Source organism: Lissotriton helveticus, chromosome 1_1 (genome assembly GCF_964261635.1).
Source record: "Lissotriton helveticus chromosome 1_1, aLisHel1.1, whole genome shotgun sequence".
Taxonomy (NCBI): Eukaryota; Metazoa; Chordata; class Amphibia; order Caudata; family Salamandridae; genus Lissotriton; species Lissotriton helveticus.
Genome location: NC_136057.1, coordinates 701,033,784 through 701,048,847, shown reverse-complemented (window position 1 = coordinate 701,048,847; position 15,064 = coordinate 701,033,784). Strand labels below are relative to the sequence as shown.

Here is a 15,064-nt window from a genome sequence, read left to right as displayed (position 1 = left end):
AGTCTCTTGATGAAGCTCCCACTCGTGGGTCGATGATGTGGACCTGCTCAACGAATCCGCTAGTATGTTTGAAACCCCCGGCAGATGGACCGCCGTCAGGGAGATTCGATGGCGAAGAGCCCAGTTCCAGATCTTCTGAGCTAGCCGAGACAAGGGCTGAGATCTTGTGCCGCCCTGTTTGTTCATGTAGTGCATGCTGGTTGTGTTGTCCGTTTGAACCAGCACGGACTCTCCTTGCACTACTGGCAGAAAAGATCTGAGAGCAAGGAAGATCGCCAGCAGCTCCAATCTGTTGATATGCCATGTTCGTTGTGACGGAGTCCACTTTCCTTTGATTGAAAGGTCTAGGAGATGAGCTCCCCAACCCTCCATGGATGCATCTGTGGTCAGTGTTAGATCCGGAGGAAGGGCCAGAAAGGAAACTCCTTCGTTTAGGTTGGATGGTTCTCTCCACCAAAGGAGACAGTCTTTCATGCGAGACGAGACTCTCACTAGATCGTTGAAGGATCCTGACACTTGGCGCCATTGCAGGTCTAGTTCCTCCTGAATAGGGCGAGTGCGGAGCCTGCAATTCGGGAGTAGAGCGATGCAGGACGACGCCATCCCCAGAAAGGACTTCAACATGCGCACAGAAACTGACTGTTTTGAACGGATGAGGGTGACCAGACGTACTATTTTCACCTGTCGTTCTTGGGAAACGAAGGCTTTTGATAATTCCGTGTCGAGAATGGCACCCAGGAAGTTCCTCCTTTGTGATGGTGTTAAGTGTGACTTGTCCACGTTGATGGTCAACCCCAGTGACTCGAAAGTCCGCAGGCAGAGACTTGTGTCGTGAGCCAGCTGAAGAGGAGACGGAGATTTCAGGAGGCAATCGTCCAGATAAGGAAAAATCTGCACTCCTTGAAGACGTAGATAAGCCATGACTGGGGCCAGGACCTTCGTGAAAACACGAGGCGCTGAACGCAGGCCGAAAGGCAGCACCTTGAATTGGTAATGGACAGTGCCCACCTTGAACCTCAGGAATTGGCGATGTTGTTGCAGAATCGGCACATGAAAATAGGCGTCTTGCAGATCTATCGTGGACAGAAAATCTCCGCTGCAGAGAAGCCGCAAGACTTCTGACAATGTGAGCATGCGGAAAGACTGCTGTTTTAGAAAGAAATTGAGCGCCCTCAAATCCAGTATAGGCCGCCACTCTCCCGTCTTCTTGGCAATGAGGAAAAAACGTGAGTAGAAACCTGTCCCTTGTTGTGATATAGGAACCACTTCGACTGCACCTTTTAGTATGAGAAGACGAACTTGATGTTGCAATTCTAGCAAATGGGGAGGTGGCGGGCCTGATGGCGGAGAATGAGGAGGAATCTCTGTGAACTCCAAGGCATGACCCTTGCGAACAATGTCCAATACCCATTGGTCCGATGTTATCAGAGACCATTGGGAATAAAACTGCGAGATTCTCCCTCCAACTCCTTGTGTGACATGAGAGTCACTGGCGTTTGTTGTTGGCACCCCTATAAGTAGGTTTTCCTTTATAGGGTCTTGACTGATTTTGGCGAGTAGACTGCTGGGAGGAGTAACGTTGATTGCCTTGGTTGAATTGGCGGTACTGAGTGTGTCCTCCTCGAAAAGTTGTGGAAGACGAACCTCTTCCACGGGCGCCACGAAAGGGCTGCTTCTTAAATTGTAAAGAGACTAGCGATTTTGCTGTATCGGTGTCCTTTTTAATTGACTCAAGCGCCTCGTCAATGTGAGCGCCAAAAAGAGATTCACCGTCATAGGGCATGTCGAGTATCTTCGACTGGACTTCTTGTCGGAAAGAAGTGGATTTAAGCCAGCCCTGGCGGCGGAGAGCCGCAGCACTGGCGAGGATGCGAAATCCCGTACTCGCCACATCAATCGCACAGTCAATCATTTCCTCTGACGCCCTCATGCCATCCTGGAGAACTTGCTGGGCTTCCGCTCTGGACGCTTCTGGAATTAGTGAAACGAATGCGGAAATGTCAGACCACATTTGCCTGTCGAAACGACCTAGGATGGCCAATGCATTTCCAGCGCGTACAGACGTAGAGGACATGGTGGAAAATTTCTTCCCAATGGCGTCCAAACGTCGACCCTCTCTATCCGGTGGAGTAGTGAGAGGAGTCACCGGATTGCGGGATCGTCGCTGTGCCGCCTGTGTGACAACCGAGTCTGGTTTGGGATGCGACAGCAAACAAGCAGGAGAACCTGCAGGAGCCTTGTACTTCCTTTCCAGGCGAGGGACTTGTGCCGGCAAGGAGTTTGGAGAATTCATAATCCTCATCCCTTCTTTCCATACAAATTCTATGATTGGTATGGTGTGAATTTGTTTGTATGGTTTGTTTTTGAAATCGTAGAGAAAGCAATCTTCTTGCCGCTGTTCTCTTGGCAATTTAAAGCGGTCCGCCGCTTTATTCATCAGCACATGGAAGCTTGCTGTATCAATGGAAGGCGAATCACCCGCCTCTGGCTGTTGCGGAGAAGGTGTCTGTATCCGATAGTCGTCGTAATCCACCATATCTGGATCTTGCTCATCGTCAGTATCCTGGTGTAATTCTCCTTCTTCACTGTCCGACTCATCCACCCCGTGCGCACCAGGTTGCGGAATAAGAGGGGGGTGAGGGCGGGGAAGCTCTGGCAAAGCAGGCTGCTCCAAAGACTGCGGATGGGTGGCAGGGCCGGAGTCCTCCGCAGGAGCGTGGCTTGGAGTACCCTGAGGGGTAGGCGGAAACCTTCGGTTGTAGTCATCCAGCATATGCTGGAGGTTTGAAAACAAAGAAACTGGGAAAGATGCCATAGGAAACTGGACCAATTGGTCATCCGGTTGGACCACTTCCTCCACCTCCTCCTGGTCAGAACTGGAGTCTTGACATTTTATGATCAACTCCGATGGACTGTGAGCTTCATCGTCATCATCGTCCCCCATAGATCCAGTCTCGTGATCAGTTGCCATCAAAGGTGAGGGTAATTGGAGATCAGGAGGTGGCAACTGCAGAGAAGAATCCCTGCCAGAGGTCAAGGAAGGCAGTGGTACCAGAGGCATGGTGGCAAAAGAACCCAATCCTGACGAGGATCCTGAACATGCCGCTGAGGAAATTGCCATCGTCGACGAGGTAGGGCCCACTGAGGGATTCGTCGTCGACGGTATCGTCGTCGACGGAACGTGCGTCGACGGAGTCTTCTTTGCTGGGATCTGAGGAGACGGCAGCCTCGTCGACGGTGTCTTCGTCGACGGTATCTTCGTCGACGATAATGTCGTCGACGGCACCGTCGTCGACGGTACCTTCGTCGACGGTACCTTCGTCGATGGAACCGGTGTCGCTTTCTTCGACGACGACGCCGTCGTCGTGGAGCTGGTCGACGGAGCCCTCGACGTCGACGGGGCTCTCGGCGTCGAAACCATCGTTGCCTTCTTCGTCGACGATGTCGACGTCGACGAGGTGGTCGACGGAGAGGCTGACGTCGACGGGACCTTCGTCGACGATGAATCCTTCGACGTCGAAGAGGTTTTCTTCGTCGACGGCAACTTCGTCGCCGACGAGACAATAGGGATCGTCGACGGGATTGTAGTAGCTCTCGTCGCCTCCGAGGACGTCGACATCACCGTCGTCGACGACGAGGAAGCAGACGTCGTCGTCACAGAGGTCGTCGACGAAGACATCAAAGCCAATCTTGTGGACGGAACGGTCGTCGACGAGCCCGTCGACGACCTGGGAGTCAAGACTGTCAGAATACTGATAGAGCCTGGACAAGACGCCTGAGAGCCAGGTCTCGTGGGCGTTGACACAGAAGGCATAGAACTTGAAGATTGTGCCACAGGCAAAGCCAGCTTTTTCTTTTTCTGAAGAAAAGGAGAAGGCAAGTCTTGAACACTCCCACGCTTGGAAGGGACAGTGGAACAGCCTGACTGAAGACTTACTGCGTCTGACAGAACATCTTCTTTATCTTGGAGGCGCTTCAACCATATAAGAAGACGACCTTCCCTGTCTCTGAGAGTCTTAGAAGGAAGAGCTCTACAGAATTTACATTCATCCACCTTGTGGTCAGGGTACAGGCAGTAAATACACTTTTGGTGGGGGTCCTTCTCAAACAACCGTAGTTTCCCACATGAAGAGCAAGCTCGAAACAAAGACTTCTTACTTGACATTCTGGAAAAAATAAGTTGAAGAGACAAACTCTGAAGAAAACTGAGCAGAGCTCAGGGAGACTCCCTTCACACGACGTGCGGTAGAAAATCTGAGGGCTTGAGCTTCTGAGGAGAAGGTTCTAGAGGGTGCTTGAGCCTGATTGGCTGCAGTTTGGACCAACATAATGACACTGATATGTTACAAATGAGTTTTTCTCTTGTAATGTCTTCCTATGGAAGTTACCATTTAGAGGTTTTACAGTGTATTATCTCTATTTTTATTACTCTATGATATTATCATTTATGTTATATTAGCAATATTGCTATTTTTATGTACCGTGGGACTCCCACTTCGACGACGGGGAATATTCAAGCATGTGAATCTATGAAAGACACCCCTAATACTGGAGAATTATCAATACATATGAAGCTAGTGTTGTTACTGGTCTTACCTTTACCCCTAGTTCCTCACAGTCAAGAATGTGTGATCTGAGCTTCTGTCACTCAAAACCATGTCACTCTCCAAGGGCGGAGAATTTGGCATTAACACCAGATTTTACCAAATGCATCCTTTTAAGTCTTAAATCTCACAGCCTGTTAACCTTTCTCAATAAGGTTTGATGGCAGACTGCAAATGGCATTCATGATACACAAGAAAACAGTATCTAAGTGGCATTCATAGCAGTTACTGAGATTGAATGCCATAATGCTGAGTGGGGACTGAAATGCCACCATCATGATTAAGAAATTGTCAACCTCTTGTGGTTTCCAATTTCTAAACATTAATATTTTGGAGACCTTACATTTGGGTCTGATGCCTTATAAAAGCAAGCAAAAGGTATCATCAATACTTCGTTCTTGAGAAACTCAGATTTATGACACAAGATTTGAACAGGTCAGGGGGCATAGTTCTGAATAAACTATAGTTAAAGTTATAATTCTATCTGAAGCATGAATGAGCTGAAAAGGAAGATTCATTTATTCCTTGTTCATTCCATGGCTGCCTACATCCTGAAAGAAAATGAGGAAGGCGTATTTGTGGTTACAAGGAACGAAGTAGCAAAAGGTGTAGAAACTTTGTTTCTTGCCAAGTACCAAAAAATCATGCCCTAATAACCATTTATTAAGGATGCTTCTAACTGTGATGTTCATAATCAGTGCACCATAGCTCCATATTCAAAATTTTAAAAAAGGTTGCTCACCATTTTGCATATCTAATCTCTATCCATTAGTTCAAATTGACCCCCTCTTTCCCTGCATGTGTGATATTCCTATCTCTCATTAGTATATTTCTCCTCCACTTATCTGATCCCTTCTGTCATCTGTCTAATCAGATCTGTCTCTGCTTCTCTCGAACATCTGATTTTACCATCTCACTTCCTGGTGTTTGATTTTTCTGTTTCCCTTCCTTCCATGTCTAATCCCCATGCCCAGCCACCCTCATATTGGATGCTCTACTGTAGTCGACTCCATACTTAAATGTAAGAGACAACTTCTGAATTCAGTGAAAGTGCCATGAATTGTGTTTATCTCTTCCATAGTGATTTTCTCTTTTCCTTCAAAGGGGCACACATTCAAAACCATAGTGTCTTATAATGTTCTACCATATAGCTTGAGATTAATAACTCATTTTGAAAATTAGGCCTTTTGAAGACAATGATATAATTGGTACTCCCTGTAATCTATCTTACAGTTGTGATAATTCTCTCTATCATTGTTCACTTAGTTAAAATGGATGATTACTAATGCAAAATAAATATGGCAAAATATTCATTAAGAAACAAAGTAAAACAGTTACCTGATTTCTTTGTTGATTGCATCAAGTTGCTCTTGAAGCATCATCGCTAAAGTCTGGGCATCAGAATGTCCACCTGGTGAGAGAAGATCCATGGAGCTGAACATAGTTTCTTGATCGTCATCATCAATATCTGACATATCGGTGTCACTTTCAAAAGCATGACTGCTCATAACTCCAATCTGTGGTGTTCTGTTCCATTCATGGTCTCCTAGAGACTTCATCTGAAAACAAAATAAAAATTGAAAAAAGAAAACTCTTCCTTAATAATGAAAAAAAGAATATTAGTTGTTTTATGAAAATAATACCAAAATACCAATTCTACTTTGATATCAAAAATTATCTGAAAAACAAAAAAGGCAGACACATGTAAATTAGGTTAAATTGTTGTCAATTATGTTTTGAGCAGATCCTCAACTACAGATTCGACCAATTTCAAGATGACCCCTTCCCTCTAGGAAACTGTTGTTTATTGTTTGATCTGCTGTTTCTTACAAAAAACCCAATAGAATAGCATTGATATATTATAAACTGCTTTACATTGACACTGTTAGTCATTCCCAAAACAAAAAATAGTAACCCTTTTCAAATAGATCATCAAAAATGTACATTCTCAATATTCCACTGCCTTTATTAGCCTTCAACTTTGTTTTTTGGAAAGAGAAATATTGCACCTTGCATGTGACTTTGATTATTTAAGATTTTCAATCTTTTACTTTCAGCTATACATTGCACTGGAAACATTTACACCTATCCTGGATGTATATTGCCTAGTTTCATATAGGGAGGGAAATGTTCATGGCAGATTTTAGCAGTGAAAACATAAGAGCAAACCTTTGGTTCCTCCCTTTGGACGCCTGTGCGACCTCGCCTTGGCCTCCGGATCACTTTTGTCGATCGGTAATCGGAATGACTGTCAACCAGTGATCCCATAGAGTACCTCATCTCTGCCGATGTGTCCAGGTGGGTCCTAAAATAGGAATTTGGGATAAATCAATCATCTGAAAAGTGCTGCTAAATCGAAAAATAATCTGTGTTGATGGATGGTCAGGGAGGGGGATGGCTGAAAGAAATTCACTTTTATAGTAATCAGATGAAAGCCTCTGAAATTGAGAATGATTTTGTAAATAAAAGTACTTTGCAAAAAATCTCTCACTTTCATTGCTTTATTCAAAAGTTAGGGAAACTACAATGAAAAGCAACTTCAATGTACAGTTGATTATTTTGCATTCAGTGTGTTTTCCTTAAGGTTTCTACAAGGTGATGTATGCGTGAGAGGTGAGCATTAGCGTTATCTAAATAATATGAATTCAACGTTTTTTCACAATACTTCTAAGACCGCACATGGCAATTTGTCTCCTAAGTCAATGTGTAATAAATATGACTCATGATGAATTCTTTTTGACAGAACAACTGATTCAGAAAACATCCTTTTGTTAAAGTGAAGCATGCATATGTTATGAGTATTTGTTTTTAACTTATTCTTGACACGGGTCTGAAGACCTAAAAAAAACCAACAAACGTCAGAAGCTTCAGTTCCCTATTTTGCATGCTAGATACATTTAAAGAAATTATTCTGATTTGCTTTGATACATATGCAGCTCTTTCTCATACCTGTTGAGCTCAAGACGCCATTTATGGGACCTTGAGTTTAGAGTCTGTTATAGGCACTCACTAAATACCGCTCTTAAATAAAATGAAAATAAATAAATAGTGCTACAAGGTGGAAATGTATAATTTCCTGATTATTTGGTATTCACATTTTAATAATGAAACATTCTTTAATACAGGTGCATTCAGGGGACCACGATGGACGTTGCTCCCTGAGCTCTGGCAAACCAACTCAGATCGAGTGGCAGGCAAGCAAACAGCCGAGTCCGAGTAGATGCATTGACCTCTGGGGACAATTTTTTTGAATGGACCATCAACCTGTAACACCCAAGAAGCAGACCGCAGATTTGGGCCTAAACATGTCTAATCTGCCTGGTGTGCAGCTAGAACAGCCGTCATTCATCAGGACACATCCATGGTGGCAGCTAGCTCAACGATCCTGAACCCTCGGCTCGCTCACCGGTGCGTTCAAGCAGTGCACGTGGGAGCCCACCGTAAGACAGGGGCGGGTTGGGCAGCATAACTCCAGGATACCGAGCCCTATATATATCCTCCTGCTGCCATTCTGATACTCAACCACGCACAGCTTGACCGAGGGACAGTGGGCGTGGAGGCCCAGAATCTTCCCATCGTGAGTGCCTCACCTCACAAATCTGACACAGTGCAGAGTACAATGGGCATGTGGCCATAGCCATCGCAACTCTAACCTGCCGCACTCCTGCCATCTATAAACAGTGGGCCTGATGCCTCTCTACCTCATGCCACAGAACATTACACGGACGGAAGGTGAAAAGATGGGAAAACAGAGAGTGGAACGGGCAAACATTGCCTTGGGGACCAGGTGACAGAGTGGCGGCCACTAACTAATCAGGGACCAAATGAGGCTACCCACTGTAAAGGGCGAGTCCTGCCTACAGATATCGCCTTGCCTAATGGCAACACCCGCATGTGAGAGTACCCCTTTTCTTCTCTGGACTGTGGACATTGAGTGAAGTACCTCGCATACTGGTACTTGATCTCTACAACATCCTTCACAACCCCCATATGCCCCTCACCTATCCTGCACCCTCCTTCCTCCATGCAGCAGTCACTTACTCAGCTGAGCAATGATGGTCCCACAAACCTCTATGACTTATGTGGCAGGGTTTTTATGTGTCTGTAGGATCCTGGTTGCCATACCTATTGCACTTCACAGTGGTAGTTGGGAGATCCAAAAAATACTCCTCTACTCCCAGTTTCACAGAAGGCCATTCTCAAAGAGAATATCGCAGTGAGGTCCAGGGGTCCTACCATGGAATCAAAGATGTCTCATCTTATGCAGGACATGAAGATCGTAAAAGGGCAATGTGGGAGTTCTACACTAAATTTGATTGTCTCGACCAACTACTGACATCGAACAGGAATAACCCATATACCCAACTGAGACCTTGATAAAATGTATACCATATAACAATGTCTTGTGGGGTAAAAATACATGTACTATATATGTCACTGAACTGTGACAACACAAAGACAATGTGGTAAAACAATTATTAATAAAATGTATTTGAACAATTATAAAATGACAGAGCAGCATCAATTATTAATTGTAAATGTGCTCAGGGTGTAAAAGTCAACACATAGTGCTTGTGAAAGAAAAGTGCATGAAAACACATATAAGGACAATGGACGACAATGTCTTAATTTCTGTGTTTACTCATGCAGCAGGCCAGGTCTTTCCGTGTTTGTGGTTTATCCAGGTAGTGGAATTGTTTTCTCTACAGACACTTTTAGGTTAGTGATTGCCTTACTGGGTCATTTAGTGGAGAAGTGTGGCTCAGTGGTTAGAGGCGGCAGACCCGGAAGCTGAGATCAGCCGTGGACCAGGGTTCGATTCCCCGCCTCGGCGGGTCTCGGGCTCAAAAATTCCACGGACTCGACAATTCTCGCTCCGGTGCCTACTCGACTCACGGGGTCACACTCTGCGACTCTGGGCAATAGCTTGCTTAATCTCCACTACGGCCCCTCGCGGCGGGATGCCTGGCTTTCACCTTGTGAATACCCTGCCGGGGTATCTCTCACAGGGGAATACCAGGACGGGTTCCCTAAGCAAGCGCCTTGAGACCCCTGGGTGAAACGTGCGCTATATAAATCGAAAATACACACATTTACAATTCGGTTTGGATGACTTCCCTGCTAATCCGATCATCTTTCTTGAGGTGCTTCACTTTCATTCCTCTCCAGTATGATGCCGGGTGACATGATTAATTTGCACCTAAATACAGATAATTGACCATTGCATGGATGTATTACAGGCAGCAATCTTATGTGTAGTCCTTTTTTTGTTCTGATGATGAACTCGAACTATGGAAGGTCGAAACGGCATCAATATATTCCGGCAGAGTAAGGGATCTCTATTGTGCTATGAAACCTTAATGAAATATTGGACTTACTTGATTTATGCACAATATTTATTATTTTGGTTCTTTTCGCTGTCCATTGTCCTTATAAGTGTTTCACTTTTCGCCGTTCACTTGTCTTTCATGAGCCTGGTATGTTTGCTTTTGATGCCTGAGCACATTTACTATTAATGATTGATGCTGTGCTCAATAATTTTTGAATTGTTCAGATACATCTGCTTACCAATTGTGTTGCCATATTTTCTTTGTGTTGTCAAAATTCAGTAAAGGGTACAATACATGTCTTTCTATTCATACCCTTTGAGACATGGTTATATGACATCAGCTTACATCGGCTGTCTCCGGAGGCATGCTACATTCGACAAAAGGTGGTGGACCTTGAGGACTATTCAAGGTGAAATAACTTCTGATTCTTTGGCATCCCAGTAAAAATAGATAACTTGGAATTTAAGGACTTCCTGCTTCATCTCATCTACAGATTTACTGGTCTCTCTTCCCCACACTCCACTGTTGGAAATAGAGAGAGCACAGAAGATTAGATCCCACATCTCATCTTCTAGAGAAGCCATCTTGTTGTGACCCATCATCTAGACTGATTTGCATATAGCTGGGTCTTAACTTAGGTAGCAAAGTGAGCTAAGAATGATGATGGATTCAACCCAGATCTGTGACTGGGGGTGAGTGTCGGATAAGTTTCAGTGCTCCGTCCATCGTCTCCTTGTGTTTGCTTTGTTTGCCCTAAGTTGGCAGGGTATGTCCAGATGAGGGTCCCTTGATCACTTTACCACTGGATTCAAGCAAGCCTGGCTGAGGAGGGCTGTTAGGCCGAAACTGGTCCCAGGATAATTGTTTGCGGTTCAGGGAAGACCTGGCTTGGCAGTTTGGGCTGGACTGTTTGCATGAGGCACAGGGTCAAAACTAATTTCCATATAGCTGGGTCTGAACAGAGGTGGTGAAGTGAGCTAAAGAAAGAGGATAGATTCAACCCAGATCTGTGACAGGGGGTGAGTACCTGAAAAGTTTCAGCGCTCCATCCATCATCTCCTTGTGTTTGCTTTGTTCGCCCTAAGTTGGCAGGGTATGCCCAGACGTGAATCCATTGCTCACTTTGCCACTGGATTCAATCTAGCCTGGCTGATGAGGGCTGTTAGCCCGAAACCGGTCCCAGGATGCTTGTTTCCAGTTCAGGAAAGACCTGGCTTGGAAGTTCAGGCTGGACTGTTCCCATGAGGCACAGGGTCAAGACTGATTTGCATATAGCTGGGTCTGAACTGAGGTGGCGAAGTGAGCTAAATAATGATTTGGTATTCAACCCAGATCTGTGACTGGGGGTGAGTGTCTGAAAAGTTTTAGCACACTGTTCATCATCTCCTTGTGTTTGCTGTGACCCATCATTGCCTGCTTCCTTTGCCATTCACAAGTGAGTCAGATTCTCATGAAGACACCCTACGACCTAGAAGGCCACAATATCTACGTTGTGTGGGACTTTTCACCAGACACCAACTCAAAAAGGAGGGCCTTTCTTGACCTACAACTGCAGCTCAAAAATGGGGCATTAAATATGGCCTAATTGAACCCACTACAATGTAGATACCAATTGACGGACAATCCAGGGACTACGGGGACAGGCTTCCTGGCTAGCATCCCCAACTCGAATGTGGACACACCACTGGTACCCTCACCACAGCAGCCCAAAGTACTTGCCACAACACTCAGCTGCTGAGGGCTGTTGCAGCAGGATAAAAGAATGTATCTTTCAGAGAGAAAGTTATCAAGACATTGGAGAAGGTCATGCAGGCTTCCCTTCAAGACAAATGTCGGTCCCTGTTGGAACCTGTGTCATCCACAGAGACAAACTCTATGACCCCGTCACCTGTCTATACCTAAACTGCTTTATCTTGGACAATATTTCACCTGTGACCGCCTGGAAAGATAAGTATTGGATAACCATGAGAACACTGATGCTGTTGTATCTCTTATATAATATGTTCATTCCATTCTTAAGCCATATGTTTGTTCCACTACTCAGTTCACCTCAAGTTAAGCCAGCCACCCTGAAGAATGGACCACCCTAGCTCAACTCTCTTAGTGGGTTGTGCACCCACTCCCTCATAAAGTAATTTTCTTTAGTCACTTTACAGGTCTCATCCCTGACAGTCCCCAATGCTACTCAAGGAGATTTGCGCGCCCGCCCTCTGTCATGCAGTCCAGCCATGGATTTTTTTTTTTTATACATAGTTTATTGGTTTTGTTCAAAACATACAGAAAGCTTTGCAAAATAACTGCCATCCCGTCTATGTAAGAATCAAGCAACAGAAACCCCCCCAACCGTGAAGCATTACGTTGATCAATATTACAATAAGGTCATACTAGTAATGCCCCGCAAATAATAACAGCCTTTCACGGCATGACATTGTCCCTATTGTACCAATGATGACAACTCCCCCCCCAACTTCCCATCCCCCGACGCGATCCGACGTACCCATTCTCAGTTGACAGTCGTTTCCAGGTATGCCTGTGGCTTAGTGTATGTGTGGTACCTGTCATGGTAGGGGCTCCTCTCTATCAGTGATCTGCTCCCCTCAGGTGACATGTGGCTCGCAGTCCCGCAGTGCCTGCACTAATGCTTCCCACGCCGCTGCAGCCTCTAGCGCCCTATCGTTGTTTTGCCTACGCGCCAGCTGGAAGTTCAGCGCGCTGTCCCCGGAAGCCCACTTCAGGAACTCTCCCCTCCATCTATGGGTGGAAGGCCCCACCGTCGCCCTCCAGTGCTTTGTGATTTCTCGTTTCGCCAGTATGAGGCCCAGATCTATAAATTTACTCGTGACTTTGTTTTTGGACGTGTGGGGAAACCACAGTCCAGCCATGGATGCTATGGAAATTGCCCATGGACTTTCATCTAATCTTTAGCAAACACCCAACTACTGCCAATGGCTATTTCTTTCTATGTCACCTGTTATGATCTTCGGTCTGTAATGATACTGACCCCTCCCTTTCTCTCCCCATCAGGGCCCAACTGACCCATATTAGGCTGGTCTTCCAGGATATATTTCTCACAACCCACCCCACGGCCCAGAGCCTACATGCATACCTCTCTACACACTCCCCCCTTCCTGAGTCCCTACAACACCAGGGTGCTGTGTAATCAGAAGGTAGTACACATACTTTTAAGTTTTTCATTCCCTGGTATTGAAAAATACCCAAGTTCCTTTTTCACTACTGGGAAGCCTATCCCTCTTTAGGAAAACATTGGGGGTCCTTATTACCCCTAATATACTGTAATTTCTGATTAAGAGGGGGTAGATCAGTCATGTTTAATATCTCTGGAATGGCAATGATAAATCCTCCTTCGTGATAAAGTCAAATTTATTATTACACTCTTAAAAATGCCACTTTAAGAAATAGAGCATTTTTCTACTATTAGCCCTTGGTGCCTGCAGCCCGTCTCCAATACACGTATTGGGTGAGTGAAAGCTGTATTTTGTGCATTACCTCTAGAGAGCCACACACAGGGTGTGACCTGATAGGCCTTGATGGGGCATGCTGACAGGATGGGAGGGAGGACCTGGGCAAAGCCTCACACTTACACCTGAATAGGCTGTGTTCTGCCCCCACACAACTGGCTGCACACACACCCGAAGTGTTTCTGGAGCCAGGGCAAGAAGGGAGAACCTCTGTGCACTTCAAGTCCCTCTTTTGAAGTCTCCCCTACTCCAAAGGCACCACTGGGTATAGGAACTGGACGTCAGACCCTACTACTTCATTACACGTCTGGATTTTAGGATATCCTGGCCTGAAGAACGATTGCTGTGCTGAGGGACTGCCCCTCTGCTGTACTGTTGTGCTGGAAGAACTGCTTTCTGCTGTGCTGTGCTGAATTTCTGCCCTCTCATCCTGGCTGAGGAAGACTAAACCTGCCTCTCTTGTTCCCAGAACCCAGAGTGACTCCAAAGGCTAGCTGGCTAGTCTCCTGATCCGAAGACTCAAGGACATAATAGACTTCAAACCACCATGTTCCTACACCTAGGATCATTGGAAGTGGGCCTATGGTGTTCTGCTTCAATACTGATGCATCCTCTGCTGCAAGAGCAGAATTGATGCATCATCTCCTTTGCGGAAGCAGCACCGGTGGATCGCCTTTGGAACCAGTGCATTGCTCTCAGGACTGACTGTTAGACTTGGCATCATTGGCGTGAGTCTCCCTTCCATTTTTTGCTGTTTCCTCTTGTGGTTTGCTATGTTTTTGCTGGTCTAGATGCTTTAGGCACTTTGCCACTCCTTTTCAGTGCCAAAGTGCAAGTGCCCCCTTTTGTAAACTGTTGTATGGATTAGTGATTCCATGATTGGTCGTTTGATTTACTTGTCAGACCCTAGTACAGTGCACCATGTGTGCCCAGGGCCTGTAAATCAAATGCTGCTGGTGGGCTTGCAGCACTGATTGTGTCACCCACAGAAGCAGCTTGTAAAATGTGGCCCGGGCCTCCCATTGCAGAGCCTGTGTGCAGTCTGGGACTGCCATGTTGACTTGGGAAGTGCAGTCCCCAAACTTTCCTTTTTCTTAAATTTAAGTCACCCCTAAGGTAGGCCCAAGGTACCCCTGTGGGCAGGGTGAATTGTATGTAAAAGGTAAGACATGCCCTGATGTGTGTGGCATGTCCTGATAGTGAAATACAGCCAATTTCGTGTTTCACTATTGCAAGGCTATCTGTTCCCTAAGGCCAGAATGGGCAGTTTCCCTATAACATCTTATAAACATAACTGACCCAGGGAACAAGATGGGAAAATAAAGTTTAGTGTGCTTGAACTCAGAATGTTAAAGTGCATATTTTAGTGTGGGTGAATTTAACATTCTGTGTTTGAAAAAAATACCACTTTTAGAAAGTAGGTATTTTCTTCCCTAACCATCCAGTGTGCCTCCGCTAGGTTTGTGTATTGCATGTCTGGATTGTGAGTGACAGGAGCAGGGAGAAGGCAGCGGCTCCAGCTGTCTGATGAGTCAGGGCTTGGCTGAATGGGATCTGGGTTGAATTTAGAGTAGGTGGAGGAGATTTCCTTTCACCTGCCTGGGCCAGGTCTGCTTTCAATAATGCTGTCTCCACCTCCTGCCAGGAATCT

General features: G+C 45.7%; 1 protein-coding gene across 1 annotated transcript in view; it reads right to left on the bottom strand.

The window, feature by feature from the left end:
• Nucleotides 1-15,064, bottom strand: part of PPFIA2 (PPFI scaffold protein A2) — a 2,034,471-nt gene that overhangs the window by 489,182 nt on the left and 1,530,225 nt on the right. The window contains exons 15-16 of the mRNA XM_078674230.1: nt 6,774-6,909; nt 5,943-6,163 (exon numbers count right to left, since the gene is read on the bottom strand). Coding sequence (XP_078530356.1) covers nt 5,943-6,163; nt 6,774-6,909 — 357 coding nt within the window. The remainder of the gene's footprint in view (nt 1-5,942; nt 6,164-6,773; nt 6,910-15,064) is intronic.